At 44.0% G+C, this 19,863-nt stretch overlaps 1 protein-coding gene across 3 annotated transcripts in view; it reads left to right on the top strand.

Moving 5' to 3' along the window:
* Nucleotides 1-293: 293 nt before the first annotated feature.
* The window catches only part of ADAMTS18 (ADAM metallopeptidase with thrombospondin type 1 motif 18), a 94,788-nt gene continuing 75,218 nt past the window's right edge, over nt 294-19,863 (top strand). For all 3 annotated transcript variants that reach the window (XM_083454537.1, XM_083454536.1, XM_083454535.1), the window contains exons 1-3: nt 294-744; nt 836-920; nt 4,954-5,270. In XM_083454537.1, coding sequence (XP_083310663.1) covers nt 643-744; nt 836-920; nt 4,954-5,270 — 504 coding nt within the window. In that variant the 5' untranslated portion in view covers nt 294-642. The remainder of the gene's footprint in view (nt 745-835; nt 921-4,953; nt 5,271-19,863) is intronic.

The following is a 19,863-nucleotide window of genomic DNA, read 5'->3' as shown; positions in this document are numbered from 1 at the left end:
AACAGAACCCAGGAAGGAGCAGCCCAGAGCAAGGGGAGCCTGCGAAGGGCCGATCCTTCTCTTCCCTCCCCGCGCCCGCCCCATCCCCGGTAGTTGAGAGCAGGCGCTGCTGCCAAAGCGCCCGGAGCCACCAAGCAGCCTCCTCGCTCCCCTCTCTCTCTGTCTCTCCCCCCCGATTGGTGCGCTCCATCGCTGCGCCCCCTCCGAGCCGTCGCTCCCGCTCCCCGGGGGCTGCGGCGCGCAGCGAGTTAGCGAGCGAGCCAGGGCAGCTGCGCCTTGGGGTCGCCGCGTCCTGGTGGCGGAGCTGCAGCCGATTTCAAAAGCTGCGCGCTGGCCGCGGAGGAGGCGGGGAAGGCGGGCGGGCGGGCAGCAGCAGCAGCAGCAGCAGGGCTCCCCTCGGCGCTCCTTTCTGCATGGGCTGCCCTGCGCCCGCGGTGGGCGGTGCAGGCGGGGGATGCCAATCCCCATGACCATCTCCCCGAACATGTGGCGGAGGAGACGGGATCTCCCGCTGCACGTGTCTGCTGCTGCTGCTGGAGGCGGCAGCGGCGGTGGCCGCGACAGGTAAACCCACAGCACCCCACCCACCCCGCACTCCTGGCCGCCCCCTTCCCAGATGTACCGAGGCGAGAGGAAGAATCCATGGATTGCCTCCTGCTTTTCCTGTGGACTTTGCCCGTGGCGATCGGCGACGCCACGCCGATGCACTCGCTCACCATCCTCTGGCTCGGCAGCATTGCAAAGGTAAGTGGTGGTAGGAGCCAGCGGGGCGAGATCCGATCGAGGTTTCCCCACGTATCCCTGAGATACCCCTCTTCTTTCTCTCTTTTTGCAGAGTCTGCAGCTGTGCTGCCTCTGTTGCGTGTCCTTGGCGGCCGCGTTAACTGGTGACAGCGGCGGCATCGGCGGATTTAACCACGGTTCGTATCCTTTTCGATTACAATGCGAATGAATGAGCCTGTGCGGGAGCCCATGGGAGCAGGAGGCGGGAAACTGTTAATATTCTTTGGTTGGGAGTAGTTTCACCGGAGGCCACTGTGCAAACCATAGTTCAGCAGGGAAGGACTATAGCTCAGGGGCAGAGCACCTGCTTGGCAGGCAGAAGGTCCCAGGTTCAATCCCTGGCATCTCCCGGTAGCGTTAGGAATGGCCCCTTCTGAAGTCTTGCAGAGCTGCTGCCTGCCAGTGTGAATGCTCTTGAGCTAGATGGACCAATGCTTTGATTCAGTCAAAAGTAGCCATGACTCGACCATTGTGGTGGATTGAGCGCTGGAAGTTAGACTTAAGAGACCAGGTGTGTTCAAATCCAGATTTGGTTATGGAGTTCAGTTGAGGGTGTGATGCTGTACATACCTTCCTGAGAGTAAACTGTACGCAAATCAGTGGGATTTAATTCTGACTAGAGAGGTGTATAGGACTGCACTGTGCGGGGAGGATTGGGCAGGTGACTGCCTCAGTGTGGCTCATCTGTAAAATGGGACCATTTGAGGGTTGTGACAAGTGAGCAAGGCAATAATTGCAATGAACTATTTCTTTGCTGAGACAGAAATGAATAAAAGGCTAAACATTGTGATGGCCAGTTGTGTTAGTGGTTTGGTAAGAGTTGAACAATTTTGGGGAGAACGGCTTTGTTAATGGCTATTGCCCTTGATGTTTAAATAATACAGTCATAGAATTATAGAGTTGGAAGTGACTGAAAGGGTCATCTAGTCCAACATAAAGTTAAAATGGCTATAGAATCAATAGACTATAGGAATAGTCTGGAGAAATTGGTGGAAGGATTAGAGAATAGGTACCCTGATAGCTCAGACCCAATTTAGCTGTAATAAAAGTTCCATTTGTTTCAAGAAGGGCTTGCTTCTGTGTAAATGAAATAGAGGTGGAGATCATTCCTGACGACTGGTGAACAAAAACTGGTGAATATCAGTCTCTTTGCACAGCTCTTTCAGCAATATGGAAAGAAACCAGCCTGAAGTGTGAAAAGAAAGGAAGACAATAAAGAATATGTGCTTACGGATTTGTAAGAAATAGATCAAGTCTCTCTCTCTCTCTTTGAAACATCTCAGTAGAAAGAATCTTTACACTTTCAAAGCACTTCCAGCCTTCTGCCCAAAATGAAAGAAAGAATGAAATGCTAATGTAATGTAGCAGTGTATTAAAACGTGTGTGAACAGGCAGGCAATGATTCCTAGATTTCAAAGAGAACAGGTGATTGCAGGCAATCATGGACTGAAGACGAAGCTCCCATTTTTAAAAAAAGATAAGTTAATGTTACAAACAATTGCATGGCATGCTTTAGCACTCCGGCTCATATTGCAGAAGAATACAAAAAAACCCTACTCATGTTCTGTATGGATATCTATATACAAATAGATTCAGCAGGATGTCCAGCTGTGAATGTTCTGTAGCTCAGGAAGATCGAAGCGTGATGCTCTTGCTAGCTGGGAGTGTTAACAAGTACAGTGCGCACAGGACTGGGAAAGGCAAATCCTGGTGTGCCTTGTGTCTGTTCGCTGGGGAATTCCTCCCTCTCGCAGCTGCTTGCATTTTTGGCTACCAGCCTGTTTAGCATCCTGAACTTCTGCCACTGATTAACACCACTGGAAAGTGAAAGGCTTGTGATATATCATTTCCACTGTCTAACACAAAGGCAACCTATTGCTGCTTACATTTAATGGAGGCATAGAGCTGTAGAGTTGGAAGAGACCCCAAGAGTCATCTAGTCTAACCCCCTGTAATGCAGGATGGGCTAGTTAGCAATTCTGCACCGCTTTAACTCTATCTCTAGCATTTGTCCTGCCATACAAATTTGGCAGAGAAAGGTGCTCTGCCAGTTGCTTTCCTTGTTCAGATTATCATTAAGGAAAAAAGAAAAGCAATGGATTGTATCCAACTCAATTTTATTCAAAGTAGATCCATTGACATTAATCAATCTTCACTAATTTTAACAGGCCTAGCTTTGGATATAGTCCATTATGATGATGGCATGTGGAAACAGATGTTGCTGAAGATCTAGAACTCCTAGGAAATCTGGGATTTTTAAAGAAATGCTTTAATTGGAAAGGCAGAATTTCCTACAGAGGCATACTTATTATGACAGATATTCTCCCACAATGTGCAACCACTGGGGAGCTGGGGGCATATTCCAGGAAACGTTCTCAGTTCATTTAGAACTAAAATCAAGCCTCTACAGAAACCTTTTTCATTCCTTCTGGGCAAACTTCTCAGGGCTCTAGTCTAGTGGTGAGCAGGACCAGAGGCAAAACTGAGCAAAGCAATTAATGTAAGATTTACTTTTGGACAGCAGGCTAGTTTACTCCAGGCAAGCAAGAGCCATGATCAGAGTTCAGGGATACATTCCACCCAAGCAAAAATGTAAAGGCAGGAGCAAAGCGGGGTGGGGGGGTGAGGGGTGTGGCCTGGGGAGAGGGATAGTAGCTTGGGGAGAGTTCCGAGACCCAGCTAGAGAGACCGGCAGAGGTCACACCCTGCTGGGCCTCCTCTCCCATTGACTGCTTTGACAGGTGAGCTAGTTCACTTACCTGCCAATCATCTGATGCTTTGCAGGTGCTGCTGATCAGCTGATTACAATGCCTGCAAATTCTGCTTTTCGCAGGAAGTCCCATCTTTACTTGAGGCACACCTGCTGTCATATAAAATGTCAGGTGCAGGACAGGTGGGCATGGCTTGTTGGACCCAGAGGCACTCCATTGCTGCACCAGCCCATCTCCTGATTTTCTTGGCTATCACTGCCTATGTTTGTCTGCTGTCCCCAAGCATGCAAGCCATGACATGAGTTGAAACCTTCCACTTGCATTATGTGCTCTCTCTCTCTCTGGTTGTATGGATTGGGGCCAAAATGGGTGGGCAAGTGTGTGAGCCACAATGTCTTGGAGCGCGGGGAAGGGGGGGCTATAGAGAGAGGACCTGCCCCTCTGGAGTGCCTTGCCTCAATTTCAAAACCTGGAGACAGTATTACATGCATATGTAATCCTTTCATGTTCATCCTGTCACCTTTAAATGCACATAGGATCATAATCAGGATGCCAGTGATCAGCAGTGCATAGCTGTCAACGTTTCCCTTTTTTAAAGGGAAATTCCCTTATTCCGAATAGGATTCCTCGCAAGAAAAGGGAAAAGTTGACAGCTATGCAGCAGTGCAGACCAGGTTTAGGAATTTTGTTCTAGGTATATTGCCTCACAATCTTTTCATTGTACTTCTTTGTTTATTTGATCATGAACAAGAAATCACACTGCAGCTGAATTAGCAGAAACAGGCAAAATTTGCAGGTTTGAGGTGATCTTTCTCAACAGGAGGTCAGCTACAACCTTAAAAACCAGACTAGCCAAGCTGCCATTGGTGGGGTTAGTGGAGGAGAACGCTGAATCCTTTGAGACACTAATAATTAAATCCTTTAATCCAGTTGAACAAATTGTGTGCAATTCCTCTTGGGACTGCAGTATTCTTTGCTCTGCTTTTGAGAGACAGGGAGATTGTGCGGGGGTGGGAAAGCCACCTTCCCATTTGTCATCATTCAATTGAAGGGACGAGGCAGGAAAAAACGACACCTTGGTGATGACAAATGTCTTTTCCAAAGTGACTGTGGGAAACTTCACAGCTACGCCAAGCCGTCTCTCCTGGCGGGAATGATCAGAGGGCAGAGGAAACGAGTCCAGTTTTATAATCCTTGTCATTTATGTGGGGCCGGCTGACATTGCTTTAGAAGTATTTATGCATGCATGGCTGTATCAACACAGACTGCAGACTCCCTGTGCCACTTTGCAAATGGTGATAACGAATGTGCCCTACTGAAAACCTGCTTTGCTGCATAAAAATGTCTTACAGAGGTTAATTTTTTAGGCAAGAAAGCCTAAAACTAACCAACTAATAAATGAACAGGCATGCCCTTGGCTCATGAAGGCTGATGGCTAATAAACCCTTTCCCTTTCCAGATTACATCTTTGTCACCCCTGTTGAAGTGGACTCCAGTGGATCGTACATCACGCATGATGTTTTGCGCAGTGCTAGAAGGAAACGATCAACCGTGAGCTCTAAGAGTTCCTTGCACTATAAATTTTCAGCATTTGGACAGGAACTTCTCTTGGACCTCCAGCTTTCGGCCTTTTTTGGCAATGGTTTCACTGTCCAGGTGCTTGGGGAAGATGGCATCGTGCATTCTCAGGAACATGAAGTTGAACAGTGTTTCTATCAGGGATTTATAAGGAACTATAGTTCTTCTTCAGTAGCCATATCTACATGCGTAGGCTTGGTAAGTGTATGCTGACCCCTTAAATGTAACCTAACCTCCAGTCCCTTTCCTTTATTGCCTTGGCTTGTACCAAGAACTCCGTTAGGGAACAGTGGAATCCTAAACCTGTTAAAGAGAATGCAGGTGGGGTGGACTCATTTTGACACAGTTATTATGACCCTGCAACATTCAGTTTGACATAAAATCCAACTCCCCACCCCCATTACCTGTCTTGCCAATGTAATCATATTCAACAAGAGAGCTATAATTACAGATGATATCTTTCTGTGCTAAACTAGTGGTTATCTTAAGATTGGTTCCTGAAAAGACAAGCCTTCTGAAAGTACTTCTAAGGGCAATTATGTGCAGATGTTAATCCTTGGGAATTTCTTTTCTGCCCAAAATATTCACAGTGTATATATGTGTAACTGGTTGGAAAGGTTTGAGATCCTTCCTGTGTATGTATGTATAGTCTTTGCTCATACTTCTGCTGTTAACTCTCATTTCCTCACATGAACCACAGCGAAGGGCAGGGAAGCATACAGGTTGTTTTCACTGAAGGCTACTCATTTGATGGCCATCATGACTAACACTCTTACTAAGAACATAGGCTATCAAAAAAGGGTCCAAGTTTTTAATTGCTGCAGTTGGTGCCAACCAATTGTCTATTAGACTCCTAGACTGTGTTTCCAGTCTTTATGGATTTGAATAATTTTGGGGGGAGTGTGTGATGAAATCACGGAGGCTGGAAATGGAGATGAACAATGGATGCTACTGACTGGGGGCTGCACTTTAGTAAACTGCAGAAAATTCTCACCCCAGAAGTCTGTTTTTTAAACTTCATAGTTGATGTTCACCAACTAACAGTGTCTCCAGCCTTCCACCTTCTATCATCCAATACACTCCCCAGCTGCCCCTTTCTGCTGCTTCTGTAAGATTCCAGCGCAGTGCAGGATCCCACAAAGAAGGTGGCAAAATGAGAGGTGAAGGAAAGGCAGGACCAGTCTGGAGGAAGGCAGACCAGGAGGCAAGGCTGGGCAGAAGTTGCAGAGCTACAGAGAACTCTAGGGATTCAGAGGTTGTGGCAGTACCTTTCTAGATCATTGCCTTGGTATTAGCATTTTTGAGGGGAAAGTCTTTTAAAAATGTTATTAGTGTGGGCTGCTAGTGTCAGAATTCAGGGTCACTGAAGCTCTCTCTCAGTGGACTTGATAATATTGGGTACATCCTTGTCCCTTGCATGTGTGTGTGTGTGTGTGTGAACTTTGAGGCATCTGTGCATGCAATTTTACACCCCTTTAACTGCTCAGGGGTGTTTTTAACTGTACCCCATTATGTTTTGTTTTTCTGGTATGTTATTTTGGAGAAGACATAGGGTTGGATCCAGATGAGGGTCCCATTGATATCAATGCAAAGATTTAGTCACAGCTAACTTAGGTTCCATTGATTTCAGCAGAGCATCTGAAAGAGCAGCATGGAGCATCTTTCTGGTGGGGTCCCCAGATGCTGTGTACCCAAAATATCATATACAAGGCTAAAATGTGTGTAAACATGCATATATTCATGAAAATAACATACAAAAATGCATTATATGAGTGGAAATTGCTTACAAAATGTCAGAATCATTGGGTTGTATGCAATTAACTTTACACAGAATAGGCCAGCTGAAATTAATGGACCTAAGTTAGTCCTGTCCATTAATGTCAATGAGTCTACTCTGAGTAGAGCTAACATTGGACCCAACTCATAAAAACAAACAAACAAAAACAAACAAACATTTAGAGCCTAGTTCTTATGATTATAACTGTTAAGGTTGTCTCCAGATTGTCATATTTTGTGGGAGGGATTCAGGCACACATTGGAAATTTAGGTTTGTGCAACTGAAATGTATTAAAGTGTTTTTCGCTCCAGCACACCAGATCCACTTCAAAAAACACAACAGACTTTTTGTAGTTAGGAACGTGATGGAGAAATGCACTACAAAGTGTGGGAGGACTAGTGGGAAGACATATAAACATCATGCAAACATATTAAAGTGAATGGAAATGAGATGACTGCATGTTGCAGAACTTTCCAGCATTCAAATCAGGATGAATAATCACTAAAGACCTGGCATAGTCTAACCTCTGTATAAGCTTTGTGCAAGCAAACCAAGATGAATGCTCAATAAACAGGTCATATGGCAGAGTCCCCATTTTTGTTTTGAAGTAAATTGGTACATATGCTAAAAGAATGTTCTAAACCTCAAATCCTAATTAATTACTTAGCAATAGGTTCATGTAGGGTAGCTGAGTGAAAAAGAGACTAGGGGTCCTGCATATGTAAAGTTACACTTGGTGAAATTCCCTTCCCTACTGAGTTCTTCAAAGCATGGGATCCCTGTTTCCTTTTTCAGCTGGCCACCTTCAATTACTATTCACTGTCTTTTAAGGTAACAACATCAGAATGAGATGCTATGTTAATTGCACACAACTATGGGTGTTATTGGAGGGACGCGGGTGGTGCTGTGGTCCAAACCACAGAGCCTAGGACTTGCCGATCAGAATCCCCGCAACGGCATGAGCTCCCATTGCTCAGTCCCTGCTCCTGCCAACCTAGCAGTTTAAAAGCACGCCAAAGTGCAAGTAGATAAATAGGTACCACTCCGGTGGGATGGTAAACGGCGTTTCCATGTGCTGCTCTGGTTTTGCCAGAAGCGGCTTAGTCATGCTGGCCACATGACCCGGAAGCTGTACGCCGGCTCCCTTGGCCAGTAAAGCGAGATGAGCGCAGCTCAGAGTCATCCGCAACTGGACCTAATGGTCAGGGGTCCCTTTACCTTTATGGATGTTATTATATTACTTACATGCAACTAAAATTAGCTGTGGCCCTGGTGTGATTTCATCCAGGGTTATTCTCAGTAAGCATTGAATCCCTGGAGTGCAATGTTGGCAGCAGAGTGGATTGGAATGTTTTGTGGTTTCAGAAAAGACTGCAGTGATTAAACTTTTTAAATAGCTTTTGAAATTTAGCTCAGAAGTGCAGACAAGAATGAGATACTGACAGTTACATTAAAGTAATGTGCCTGGCTCTTACTGATGAAAATGCATTGGGGAAAATCTAGCACTTTTTTCTTAGGTGAATAAATGAAGTTGCCCAATACTCTACAACTAAGTATGAGATGGAGATGCAAGACATTCTTCAGAGTGATTTGTCAGAAAGGATCGGGGAGAAGGTTATAGCTTAGTGGTGAACAACATACTTTGTGCACAGAAAATCTTAGGTTTCGTTCCCTGTTTCATCTCTTAAAATTACCTCAGGTCTCAGGGCTGAATATTTTGAGAGCTGCATTCAGAGCCTCCCCAACCTGATGCCCTCTAGATGTTTTGGGCTACATCTGTGATCACCCTCAGCCATCATGGTCACTGGTCAGGGATGACTGGAATTGTTGTCCAACCAGGCTGGAATGGACAATGCTTTGATTAGATGGACCACTGGTTTGATGCTGTAGGACTCCTTGCCCCTGTGAGTGAGTGAGGAGTTGGACCACAGCTGGTGGTCCTGCTCCTAATGTCAGCTGTTCCCAGTTCTTACATATTCAGGTCTGAATGAGATGCCTTCATTTACTCAGTGTTACCTGTTGCATGGAGAACAATAACCACTTTTCTATCAGTTTGCAATAACAATGCAATGACAATGATCAAGATTCTGTAAACAAGGAGTAGCTAATGTGATGCTTTTGTCCTCTGCGCCAACCCTTGCTTAGAGGACAAACAGGCTTTTTGGTGCTGAAGTTCCACTCCTGTTACCTACTTAGTCCCACTCCTCTGCTTCTGGCAATTATGGTAGGTTCTACCTGTCTTAATAATGGGAAACCTGCCACCCTTCATATGTTGCTGGACTCCTGACTTCCTTTATCCTTGACCATTGAGCATGTTGTCTGGGGCTGAAGGCAGTTGCGAGCCTAAAAACATCTGGAGAACTACAGGTTCTCCAGCTCTGACCTATCTCCTGGAATAAGAAGCAAAGCTCTTGATCAAGGGTGGGACCCTCCAGACATTGTACTCCATCAGCCCCCAGACAGCATAGCTGATTATCAGGGATGTTGGGGGTTGTAGTTCAACATGCTGTGGAGGACACCATTCTGACTGCAGGGGTGTAACCATATGCTTGGAATCCTGTGCTGTGATTGAGAGTCTCTTGTGGACAACCACCATTTGTGTCTCCACCCCCCTTCCCTTACTATGTTTTGTCACTTGGCTAGCCTTCTTTCCTATTTGCTTTGTTCACTGCAATTAAACCGAAAGTGGTGTTGCTTCTACATGGTTGGTAGCACTAATCTTTCCATTGTTCCTTTCATTAGCAGTAGCTTCTCCACAATAAAATGGCAGTGACCCATTCTTTTAAGCCTGGAACACCACAATGTGATTTGGAAGCAATTGTATTTCAATAGACTGCAGGGATTCTTTGATCTCACTTGTTTTTTGGTCTCTGTGTGTGTAGTGCGGGGAGCAGCATGCTGGGGAGCATTCTCTAATTCAGCAGTTCAGATGTCTACTTCGTGCTTTTGCCTGGATAGAAGATTATGAAGAGAGAAGAAAAGTCCCTCTATAAGCTAGCTGGGTGGGGGAGGACCGAGGACCTGGTGCTTTACAACAATTCTGCAATGAGGCTGACACTGAACTCCATGTGTCATTGATTGACATATCCATCATGCTCTGTTCTTAAAAAAAAGGGGGGGGGGGTAATAAGAAGTTGGACTTTTGGCCCTTCTAGCTCTGTCTTGTCTACTCTGGCTGGCAGAAGCTCTCCAGGATTCCAAATGAGAGACTTTCTGGTATTATAGGAGATGGAACCTGGAACAGTTGATCTAACAGTGAGCTATGTCCTCCACTCAAAGAAGAGCAGAGGAAGCGGACTTATCCTGAGTCAGACAATTGGTCCATCCAACTCAGTGTTGTCTGCACCAGGGGTGGACAACCTTTGGCCCTCAGCCAAGTTTGGCCCAGCATGGCTCCCAGTTTGACCATGACTGTTTCCCATAACTCATGGCCACGTGTCCCACATGCCAGTGATGCCAAGTGTGGGGCAGATAGAGATGCATCTGGGTCAGTTGCATGACTGAGTTCTGCATGTGGGACTCACTTGTGAAGCCACTCCCTGCAGAATGCAGACTTGAAGTCACTGAATACTGGCTGATGTACTATTTTTCAAGCCTGCTGCTTGCAAATCAGCTGCACTTCAAAGCACCATGCAGGGCTCTTTGCAAGGCCTTTGTAGTGCTTTGAAGTCTCAGCAATCATCACCTGACATCTTTGTGATGTCAAACCTGGCCCAGGAGGGATAGGAAAGGTAGGATCTGGCCTGCTATCCAGTTCAGTTTTTCAATCCTGGTCTATACTGACTGGGAGCAGATTTCCAGGATTCCAGATACAAGTCTTCCCCAGCCCTGCCTGGAGATACTAGGCATAACAGTAATAAATAACTTTAATAAATAATCAGCATGTCAATAACAATAATACAGTTCAAACATTAGCATATACAAGTGAGGCCTGCAACAAAATGCTGCAGCATAGTGTGCTGATGTTTGGGATTCCAGCTACTTTACTCCATCCCCAACTCCCTTGTTTTCATTCCTCTTCCAACTGTCAATCAGCATTCTCTCTCTCTCTCTCTCTCTCTCTCTCTCTCTCTCTCACACACACACACACACACAAAATTCATGTAGACTGGACTGGCCCAAGGCATTTTGCTTTCTGAGGTAAAGGACAAGATGATGCCACCTCTCCAAATCCACATATAGAAGCCAAATGGACTTGCACTTGAATCTTCCTTCAGCATTGATGATAGGGTAGCATCTTCCACAGTATCTGAGGGAAGCAGCCTAGGTTAGGGTTGCAGGGCAGATTGGGTGGCGCATGCAGCTCTGTCTGCTCCACAGCCCCTGGCGTCTGCTGCCTATCTTTCTCTGTCTAATGGTAGGGCCGGCCCTGCATGTAGACATGGTCTGAGTGTAGATTCCTTGGATAAGAAAGCCACTGATTATGTTGCTGTCTGCCTTTCTGATCCTATCGGTGGGGAAAGGGACTTTGCTGCTTTCTTGCCAAATTCTTTTTTGGCAGGTCTGCTATGAATTTAAAGTGCACAGCAGGCACTGTGCACTGATACGCTCTGACATTGAATTGACTGGCTATGGACTGATGAAAGCTAAATTAGTTTTGGTTTCAAACAGTAGGGAATAGACTAGAATGCTGTGTATATAAAATTATATATATGGTTAAAAAAATCAGTTTTACAAAGGTGGCAGTCATGTTGACAAGGAACATGTCAAACGGGAATTTCGTTCCAGTTTAAAACTGATAACAGGGGATGCCAAATTGCAGTTGCTGACAATGAAATCTTAAAAAAATAAAAATAAAAAAATGCTGTCTTCAAATACGGAAACTTGTCAGTTCTTGAAAAATCTTGATATATGGGTTTGCCGATGATAGGAGTGTTGAGAAATAATATCAAGCAGATACTTCTTGGCTTCCTTCTCCATATTTTTGGGGGGAGGGATTTAACAGGTGCTGAAAAACAGTTAATGTGAGTTGTTGAAGGTCAATGCAGCTTAGCTGGAAAACCTTCCCAGAAATGGCCTGTACTACCGTTAGGCCAGATGTGGGGAACCTATGGCCCTCCAGATATTGCCAAACTACAACTCCCATCAGCCCTAGCAAGCATGGCCAATGGTGAAGGATGATGGGAATTTATTTATTTCATAACATTTACACACCGCTTGGTAGTAAAAAACCAAACCAAAGCAAACCCTCAAAAGTGGTTTACAGAAATATAAAACGGTAAAATCAAGAAACAACGACAACAGTACTTTAAAACATACAAAAGTTTAAATATTAAAACTGATTAAAATTACCTCAACTTTCTAAGAATCTAGGCAGGCTTGTCTAAACAAGAGTTTTTTAAGCAAGTGCCAAAAAGAAATGCATGCCTGCTTGATATCAGTAGGCAGGGAGTACCAAAGTGCAGGTGCTGCCACACAAACTGAATTCTTACAAATCAGAACCTGTATTATATAGCACCTGTATTAGCAGGGACACCATCTGGGAAGGGGCTGGGGGACTGAGGGCCTTCTTGGCAGTGGCACCTTCTCTGTGAAACGCTCTCCCATCAGATGTGAAGGAGATAAAGAACTATACAGTTTTTAGAAGACATCTGAAGGCAGCTGTGTATTGGGAAGTTTTAAACATTTGATTTTTTATTATGTTTTTATATGCACTGGAAGCTGCCCAGAGTGGCTGGGGAAACCCAGCCAGATGGGTGGGGTATTATTATTATTATTATTATTATTATTATTATTATTTACTTTATTAAGCTGGCTCTGGATGGATGTAATAACATTTGGGCACCCAATGTTGAAGAACACTGCCCTAGAAGTTACGTTACCAATCTTTTGTGACCGGTTTTCCCAAGTACTAGACAGCCTCGGCATTGTCTTGCTAGACATATGGCTAGATCTAGTCCTACTTAGCATCAGTGAGATAGTTCAGGTGTAAAAGATGAGAAGGCTAACTCTCCTGGTGCATACTTTATATATGACAATCATGAAGAGTGAGGAATCTAGACTGAGCGTACTCTGTCCTGCTCTGGACCCTATGCACATGTAATTTGTACATACATATGAAAGATCTGTTCTGACCTTCAAAAAAGTTTTTTTTTTAATGCATGAACATCCGGAGTGGGGAATCCATATGCAATCCATATCCCCCTCCATATATTTGTGGAACATCTGTACAGGGCTACTGGTACCTCCAGGGTAGAATCTTGGAGCAGGGGTGGCCCAAGACATGTTGCTGCCTGATGGGAAGGGCAAGATGGAGTCCCATCTGCATTGCATGGACAGAAGCTGGCTGATCAGGCAAGTTGAATTTTACTTCAGCACTGGTGATGTGATAGTATCTGAGCACTGATCTCATGTCTAGTTTGGTCCTTAGAGGGACCACAGATGCACTTTCTGCTAAATTACCAGTGGCAAACCAACTGAATGTTCATGGAATAAATAGATCATCATAACCCTAGCATTAGAACCAGAACAGTCATCCCCACCCCCATCTCTCTCTGCAAATTTTTATACTTAATTTGAGGAAAAAACACATATGCATGGGAATGTACTTATAGGGGAAAATAAACTTAAGTTCTGTGCCACATTCCTAATTCTGCATTGATTTTTTTTCCTCCTTCAAAGAGGCTTAGGATGTAGGATGTTATTATCAATCCCATATGCTTTAAATTAGTCTAGTCCAAACCACAGGAAATGTTTAAAGTTAATATTGTAATTGAAAATGTTTCTTGTAGGTAGAAATATACATAAAAATAGTCAAAATTTAGAAAACCTGCCAGTAGTTGGAAACTGTGTCAGATGAGAAGGCTGGGAACAAATTTGAGTTAGGAAGGCAAGTTCTGAAGCATAGCACCTGTTGTGCTGAGAGGATTTCCTGGGGAAGGGTTGATGTGGCAGGTTATTTGTAGGCAGAGATTATTCATTGTAAAAAGATGTGCATATTAGAGCTTGAGATCTAGATGTTTGAGATTGGGTAGCATGCTTCCTAAATATATTTTACTTGGAATCAAGATTGTGCTCATTTGCCCCACACCGGCCAATTTTCAAAGCAGGAGTTGCTGATCTGTACTTTCAGTCCAGATACTGTTGGACACTAACTCCCATCAGCTGCAGCCAGGGATGATGGGAGCTGGAGTCCAGCAACACTGGGGGTGCCAGAGGTTTCCAAACCTTGACCTAGGTGCTTGAATCATAGGTCACCTGTTTTGCAGCAGTTACACTGTCTGGTGTTCTGTCCCAATTCAAGGTGCTGGAATTAAAGTTTTAAGCACCAAATGTTTTCTAACCACACTATCTGAAGGATCTCCTATGCCCATGTAAACCACCTAAACTTTAAGGCTGGCAGCTGGGGCATCTTCTCTCTTGTATCATGCAATGCCAGACACTTACCTTCCCAATGCCAGTCTTTAAATATTTTTGGCTGACAAAAGAAAATGAGCATTGAAATATCTGGACTGTTAGGATTTTATTAATTATTATTATTTTGATAAAAGTTAATCTGTGCAAGAGTGTCTATGTTAAGCTTTGTAAGATGTTACAAAGTAGCAATTCATTTAGAACTTGAAAAGATTACAGACAGATTACAGATCAAGGGCAAACGACCCTCTTAGTATGGCAAGCTAGACTAAGACATTGGCAAGTGGATGGCGCAACTGAACTGTCATTCACTTGAAATCATTGACAGGTGGGTTGTCCTGCTTATCAGTCAAAGTCCTAAAAATCTTCATTGTGACAGCATGGTGGATCAGGGTCTCGATTGCTTTGTTTTTTAGGAGGCACAGGGCAAGCCACACAACTCACACAGCTCTGTCCTCCATCTGTCATTGTCCTTCAGCATCTGCTTGAGATGGTCACTCACTCTTCCTAATGATAGAATTGGCCCTGTTCAGAGTATGATGTGTGGCTTTCAACCCAACAGATGAACACCAAGGCACTATACCACATTGCTTCTCTTTTAAAAGAAGAACAAAAGAACTAATATCTTAGTAATGATAAATGTGATGAAGATATAGATTTCTACCTCAGACTGTTGAACAAGTTTCTACAACCTTTTGGCATTTTTTATAAAATGTATATGCATTGCAAGGGGTTATTTGTGATATATATCTGCCAAAGTGGTGAGACTATGTTGTGATTTCAAACATAGTTAAATATAGCATAACACATTTTGTACTGTTGAAAATAAATCACAACTCTTAAGTGCAAATATAAGGGGGGAAATGTCTCACTTACTCCAAGGGCAGACTATGGGGAAGCAGCCCTGAAATGTCAAGGAGATGAATTAGATCTGTTTGAGATAAGTCTTTCCAATATATCATTGTATGTGTCTAGAACAAGCATAGTTACATTTTGCAGGTGGTTAAAAATATATGCTAGATATATGCAAGTAAAAGAAGATGGTCTTCTGCAAATCATTGCCTGATCCTAGATGGATAGTTCAGTTCTGGCTGCAATGCAAACAGTGTCACATGTCTTTGCTGCTGAACAAGGACTCTTTGTAGGAGTAGCATTTGATGTGACATGTAATCTTAACTTATGGTAGTTCACCTGTGATTACTCTTATAGGGTTGCCAAACGTCAACGGAAAGCTCAACAACTTTTCTGTCCAGATTGTCACTGTTTGAAATATGGCAACCCTACTTTCATGCATTCAAGCTGATTTGAACTTGCTTCGTGCATTATCCCTTTCAAGCAGGCTTAGGGCCAGCCCTACCATTAGACAGAGTTAGGCAACTGCCTCAGGTAGCAGATGCTGAGGAGTGGTGGTGAAGTGTTGTGGGACACAGTTGTGTGGGCTGCATTGCCTCTGCTGTCCCCACAATGTTAGTTTGCTACTCTTCGGAGAAAGCTGTCCCTGTGTTGAAAAAAAGATTATAGTCCAATCATTTTCTGTATGTGGGATGGAGGATGGTGCCACCTTCTTTCTCAAGTGGCAAAATGGCTTGGACCATGCAGGTAGCCCTGCCCCAATATTGCATGCTTTCCTGCCTCCCATCCCTGACAAAGAGTTGTGTGTGGCTATCTGCATAGAGAAATCTGAAACCTTGATTGAACAAGGTTCCAGATCATGTGGAATCCCATGGACATAAAACTCTGCATGCATAGGCTTTCCCTGTTCATATGCCCATATGAGATGCACAGATGTTGGAGGACCAGAAAGTTGTCGGATGTTGAAGGCTGTATGGGTCCACTGTCCCTTTTGTACATGGTGCTGGATAACAATATGAATGGAGGCTTAGATGTTGTTTTCATCAAGTTGCATGGGGCTTCTCAAATCTGTGAAGACACACCATTCTAAAAATAGTTGATCACTCTAGAAAGCATCAGCAGTGCATACCACCTAGATAAAAAAATAGGGTAACTTCTGGCCAAGGAAATCCTCTGTTTGACCCCCAGGCCATAACCTCCCTGAGTGCTTCTGCTGGGTTTCAATGCATGAACTGTGATAGTGCCTCTTGCTTGCTTAGCAGAAGGCTGGAGAGATGTGATGTGCATGGAAACCTCTGGCTTTTGTATGGTTGGAATGCAGCCTACTGCACAAAGTTAACAGCCACATCCATTGCTTTGCATACTCTTGTGTCTGAACCTGCCCATCATGTGACCCTGGAAGGTTGCCCACAAGAGAATGCTGGCCTTGGATTGAAAAAAAGGTTACCCACAAAATGACCACATCATTTTGATTCAGAGCACTGGCTAGCTGTTCTTTAATTCTGCATAAGTGGTGTAAATCTGAGTCCTGGAACACCCCCAGAATTGAAAATATCTGAAGAGTCTGCCTTCTTCTTGACTAGAAGCACTTCTGCCTTGTCTGGATTAAGCCTCAATTTGTTAGCCCACATCCAACCAATTACTGCCTCCAGGCACTGATTCTAATTTCAATAGCTTCCTTTGTATTAATCATAATGAAGCGAAATTAAGACCAGGTCCATGCTAGTGCAGTCCTGTCCTCACTGCAGCCTTGTCACAACCTAGACCCACCTAGGTAATCAGCAGTGTCAAGTGGGTGGCTCTCTGGCTTTGTCCCATCTCATGGGTCACAACTGCAAGCAAGGCAATTCTTATATAGACCAACGATTTAAAATATCTGAAGCTTATTAATATTAGCAGCAGTTCATGCATATAAATATACTCACGCCTTGCCTACCATTCAGAAATTCTTCAGTTTGGGATTACAGTTCTTGGAGTAACAGCCTTTTAGGCTGAACTCAAAGGGCCAAGTGCATGTAGAAGCATCACAGTAGATTAACAAGAATAACATATTCCTGAAAGAAAAAGAAATTTGAGCCAATAAAGGGATTACTGACTGTCATCCATGAATAAATCTCCAATTTGATTCTGAAGAAATCCTGTGAAGTGCACCCAAGCACCGAATTTCTGAATATTGTTATTCTGCTAGTCTGCACAAATGCCCTGAATAATGAGAGACAAGTCTCTGCTCACTGTGCAGTGGTCTGGGTCAGTTGCAGCGAGGGTGTTCTCTTTAGCTCATGGAGCAATCATTATGAATGGGCTAATGAAACTCACCTGCTATTCAAATCAGTCACAGAGTTATTGCAAATTTTTTCTTGGAAAGTTTGCAAGGCTAAATATGGTAGCATATTGTCGCTTGGAGAAAGTGAATGCTCCCAAACAACCTCTGTATAAAATGAAGGACAGAACAATGCTATTTCATGGTGTTATTTCCTATCTACCCAAGACTACCCTCACTGATGTAATGTGAGTTTCTTTTGTGGTCCTAATTTATCTGGTTTATGAAGATGGCTGATTTAAGAACTAGTTTCTTCTGCTACTCTGGATTGCTACTTTTCTGTGACATTGCTGTATTGTGGTACAATGCATTGTTTGTGTGCCCTTTGTGCTGAAAGGTGGGTTATAAATGTAATAATAATAATAATAATGGCAAGAGGTGTTTTCCTATGAAGACTGTTGCTGTTCCTATATTTCTGATGATCTGAATATACTAATGTGCATAAGGCAGTGATTCATGTATAAACGAGAGCAGTGTGGAGATTCTTGGTTTTGCAATCCCACAGTCCCTGGGAGGGTATTCTAGGGCCATAAGAAGCACCAGACAAGAGAGAGAGAGAGAGACAGAGACAGAGACAGAGACAGAGACAGAGAGAGAGAGAGAGAGAGAGAGAGATTCAAACTTGAAGAAGGAGGTCTGATATTGAATGCTTCCTTATTCCACAGGCCTTACTCTACTATGTCAGAGCTCTGAGTTGTTCCATCTAGGTCAGTATTGTTTACACTGACTGGCAGAGGTTTTCTAAAGTTTCAGACAGTGTTCTCTTCCAGCTGTACCTGGAGATACCAGGAATTGGACCTGCAAAGCAGATTCTCTGATACTAAGTTACAACTCTTCCACATATGATGTCAGTAGGGCTGAGAAGGCAGCATGGTGGGGGTGTACTGAAGGCATGCTAGAGCCAGAGCAGGGGGGTGGGGAGTGTTGGATCTAATGCCTCCACATTCCCCTGATATGCCCCCAAATCAGGGAAGTAATTATGTTAGCCCTAAAGCTGGAATAGTTTGTATCATCATTTCAGTTAGGAGGAAAATGGTTATCATCATCACCACCACACCACCACCATCATAGATGGAAAAAATGGAGGAGCATGAGAATACCCTTCCACCCAACGAACATGACGTTAGTAGGGTGTTCATTGGTGTGGTTCGATTCTCCTTGCTACCACCCATTTTAGGACTGCAGCCTTAGAAAGATGAAAGAAATTCTTTGGCTGCATCTGACTGAGAGCTCTCACTAAGCAGAGAAAGTAGGCTGGAAGTTCAACAGTCATACCCAGAGAACCAGCTGTTGCACATAATGTACTCCCAAGTCTGGCATCTGGAGATTACAGCTGCCAGATTTACTTCCCTGTGAGACGAGAGTGCATTGACTCTGCTGCCAGAGCGTAGTAGTAACTGCAAAAGAACAAAGAAATAAATGACTGAGATCCAGGCCGCTTCACTGCTGGACTCTCAGGCAAGGCACTAAGGGAGAACGCTTGTTCCAATGGTGCTCCAGAAAGGAGCATCTTCAATACTTTGCCTCCATTTGTTCAACACTTTATTTTCTATTGTGCTCAACACCCATTTCATGAACTTGATATGTGATTTGCATGGGTGATTTATCACTATCACATGAGACAATAAATTTGAGCATGTGGACCTGATCACAGTCATTTTTAATCATTCACACACCCAAAGGTTGTTGAATGGGAACTGCTGTTGTGAATTTTCCCATGAGTTAAGAACAAGCTAATGTTAAAGCAGCACTGGTCACATGTCCTGCATCAAAACAAGGCCTAATTGGGGTGTAGGACAAGTTAAGGTCCAAACACCCAACCCACAGGGTGGAGTGGAGTTGCTGCACTAGCCTCCTGGAGGGCACTGATGCTTTCCAGAAGGGAGAGGAGGAGTGGCAAGCCAGCAGAGAGGTCAGCGTGGGGCAAATACACTGGCAAGACTGCCATATTAGCTCCAGCAGTGTGTTTTGAACCATGCTGACTTCCACCTGCTTCCCCTTTCTCCTGTTCCCTCCCAGTCAGTGACAGTGACTCGCAGCTAGTGTAGAGGCTCTGCCTTACCCAGTAGCAACCACTTCCCCAGCCAGCCATCTCTGGGCATTCCCCACAATTGTAGTACAGAGCTGGGTTTGCCATGTGACCTACCTGACTCCACCTGCAAACTAGTTCTGCTGCCTGCCCATCACCATGTTGAAACAATATTCAATTGCCTAGTCCAGATGGCTTCTGTATACAGAATGTGGGGTATGGATAGATGAATCTTTCATTTTTGGTTTCTCGGTTTCTCATTTTCCCAATCCTAAATTTGGTCCTCCACATTTTTTGCAGAAATCGGCATTTTAAAAAAAAATTAATTAAACAGCCTCATGAAAATGTTTCAGCATTTTAGCGCAAAATTCTCCTGTATACATTTTTGCAAGCAGTGATTAAAATAAATCTTCTTTGCAAGCAATTTCCCCATATGTAATGCATTTTTTAATGTTATTTT

This window comes from Podarcis tiliguerta, assembly GCF_965153285.1.
Source record: "Podarcis tiliguerta genome assembly, chromosome: 8".
Classification (NCBI taxonomy): domain Eukaryota; kingdom Metazoa; phylum Chordata; class Lepidosauria; order Squamata; family Lacertidae; genus Podarcis; species Podarcis tiliguerta.
The sequence above is the reverse complement of the archived record's forward strand: the minus strand, read 5'-3'. Positions and strand labels throughout refer to the sequence as shown.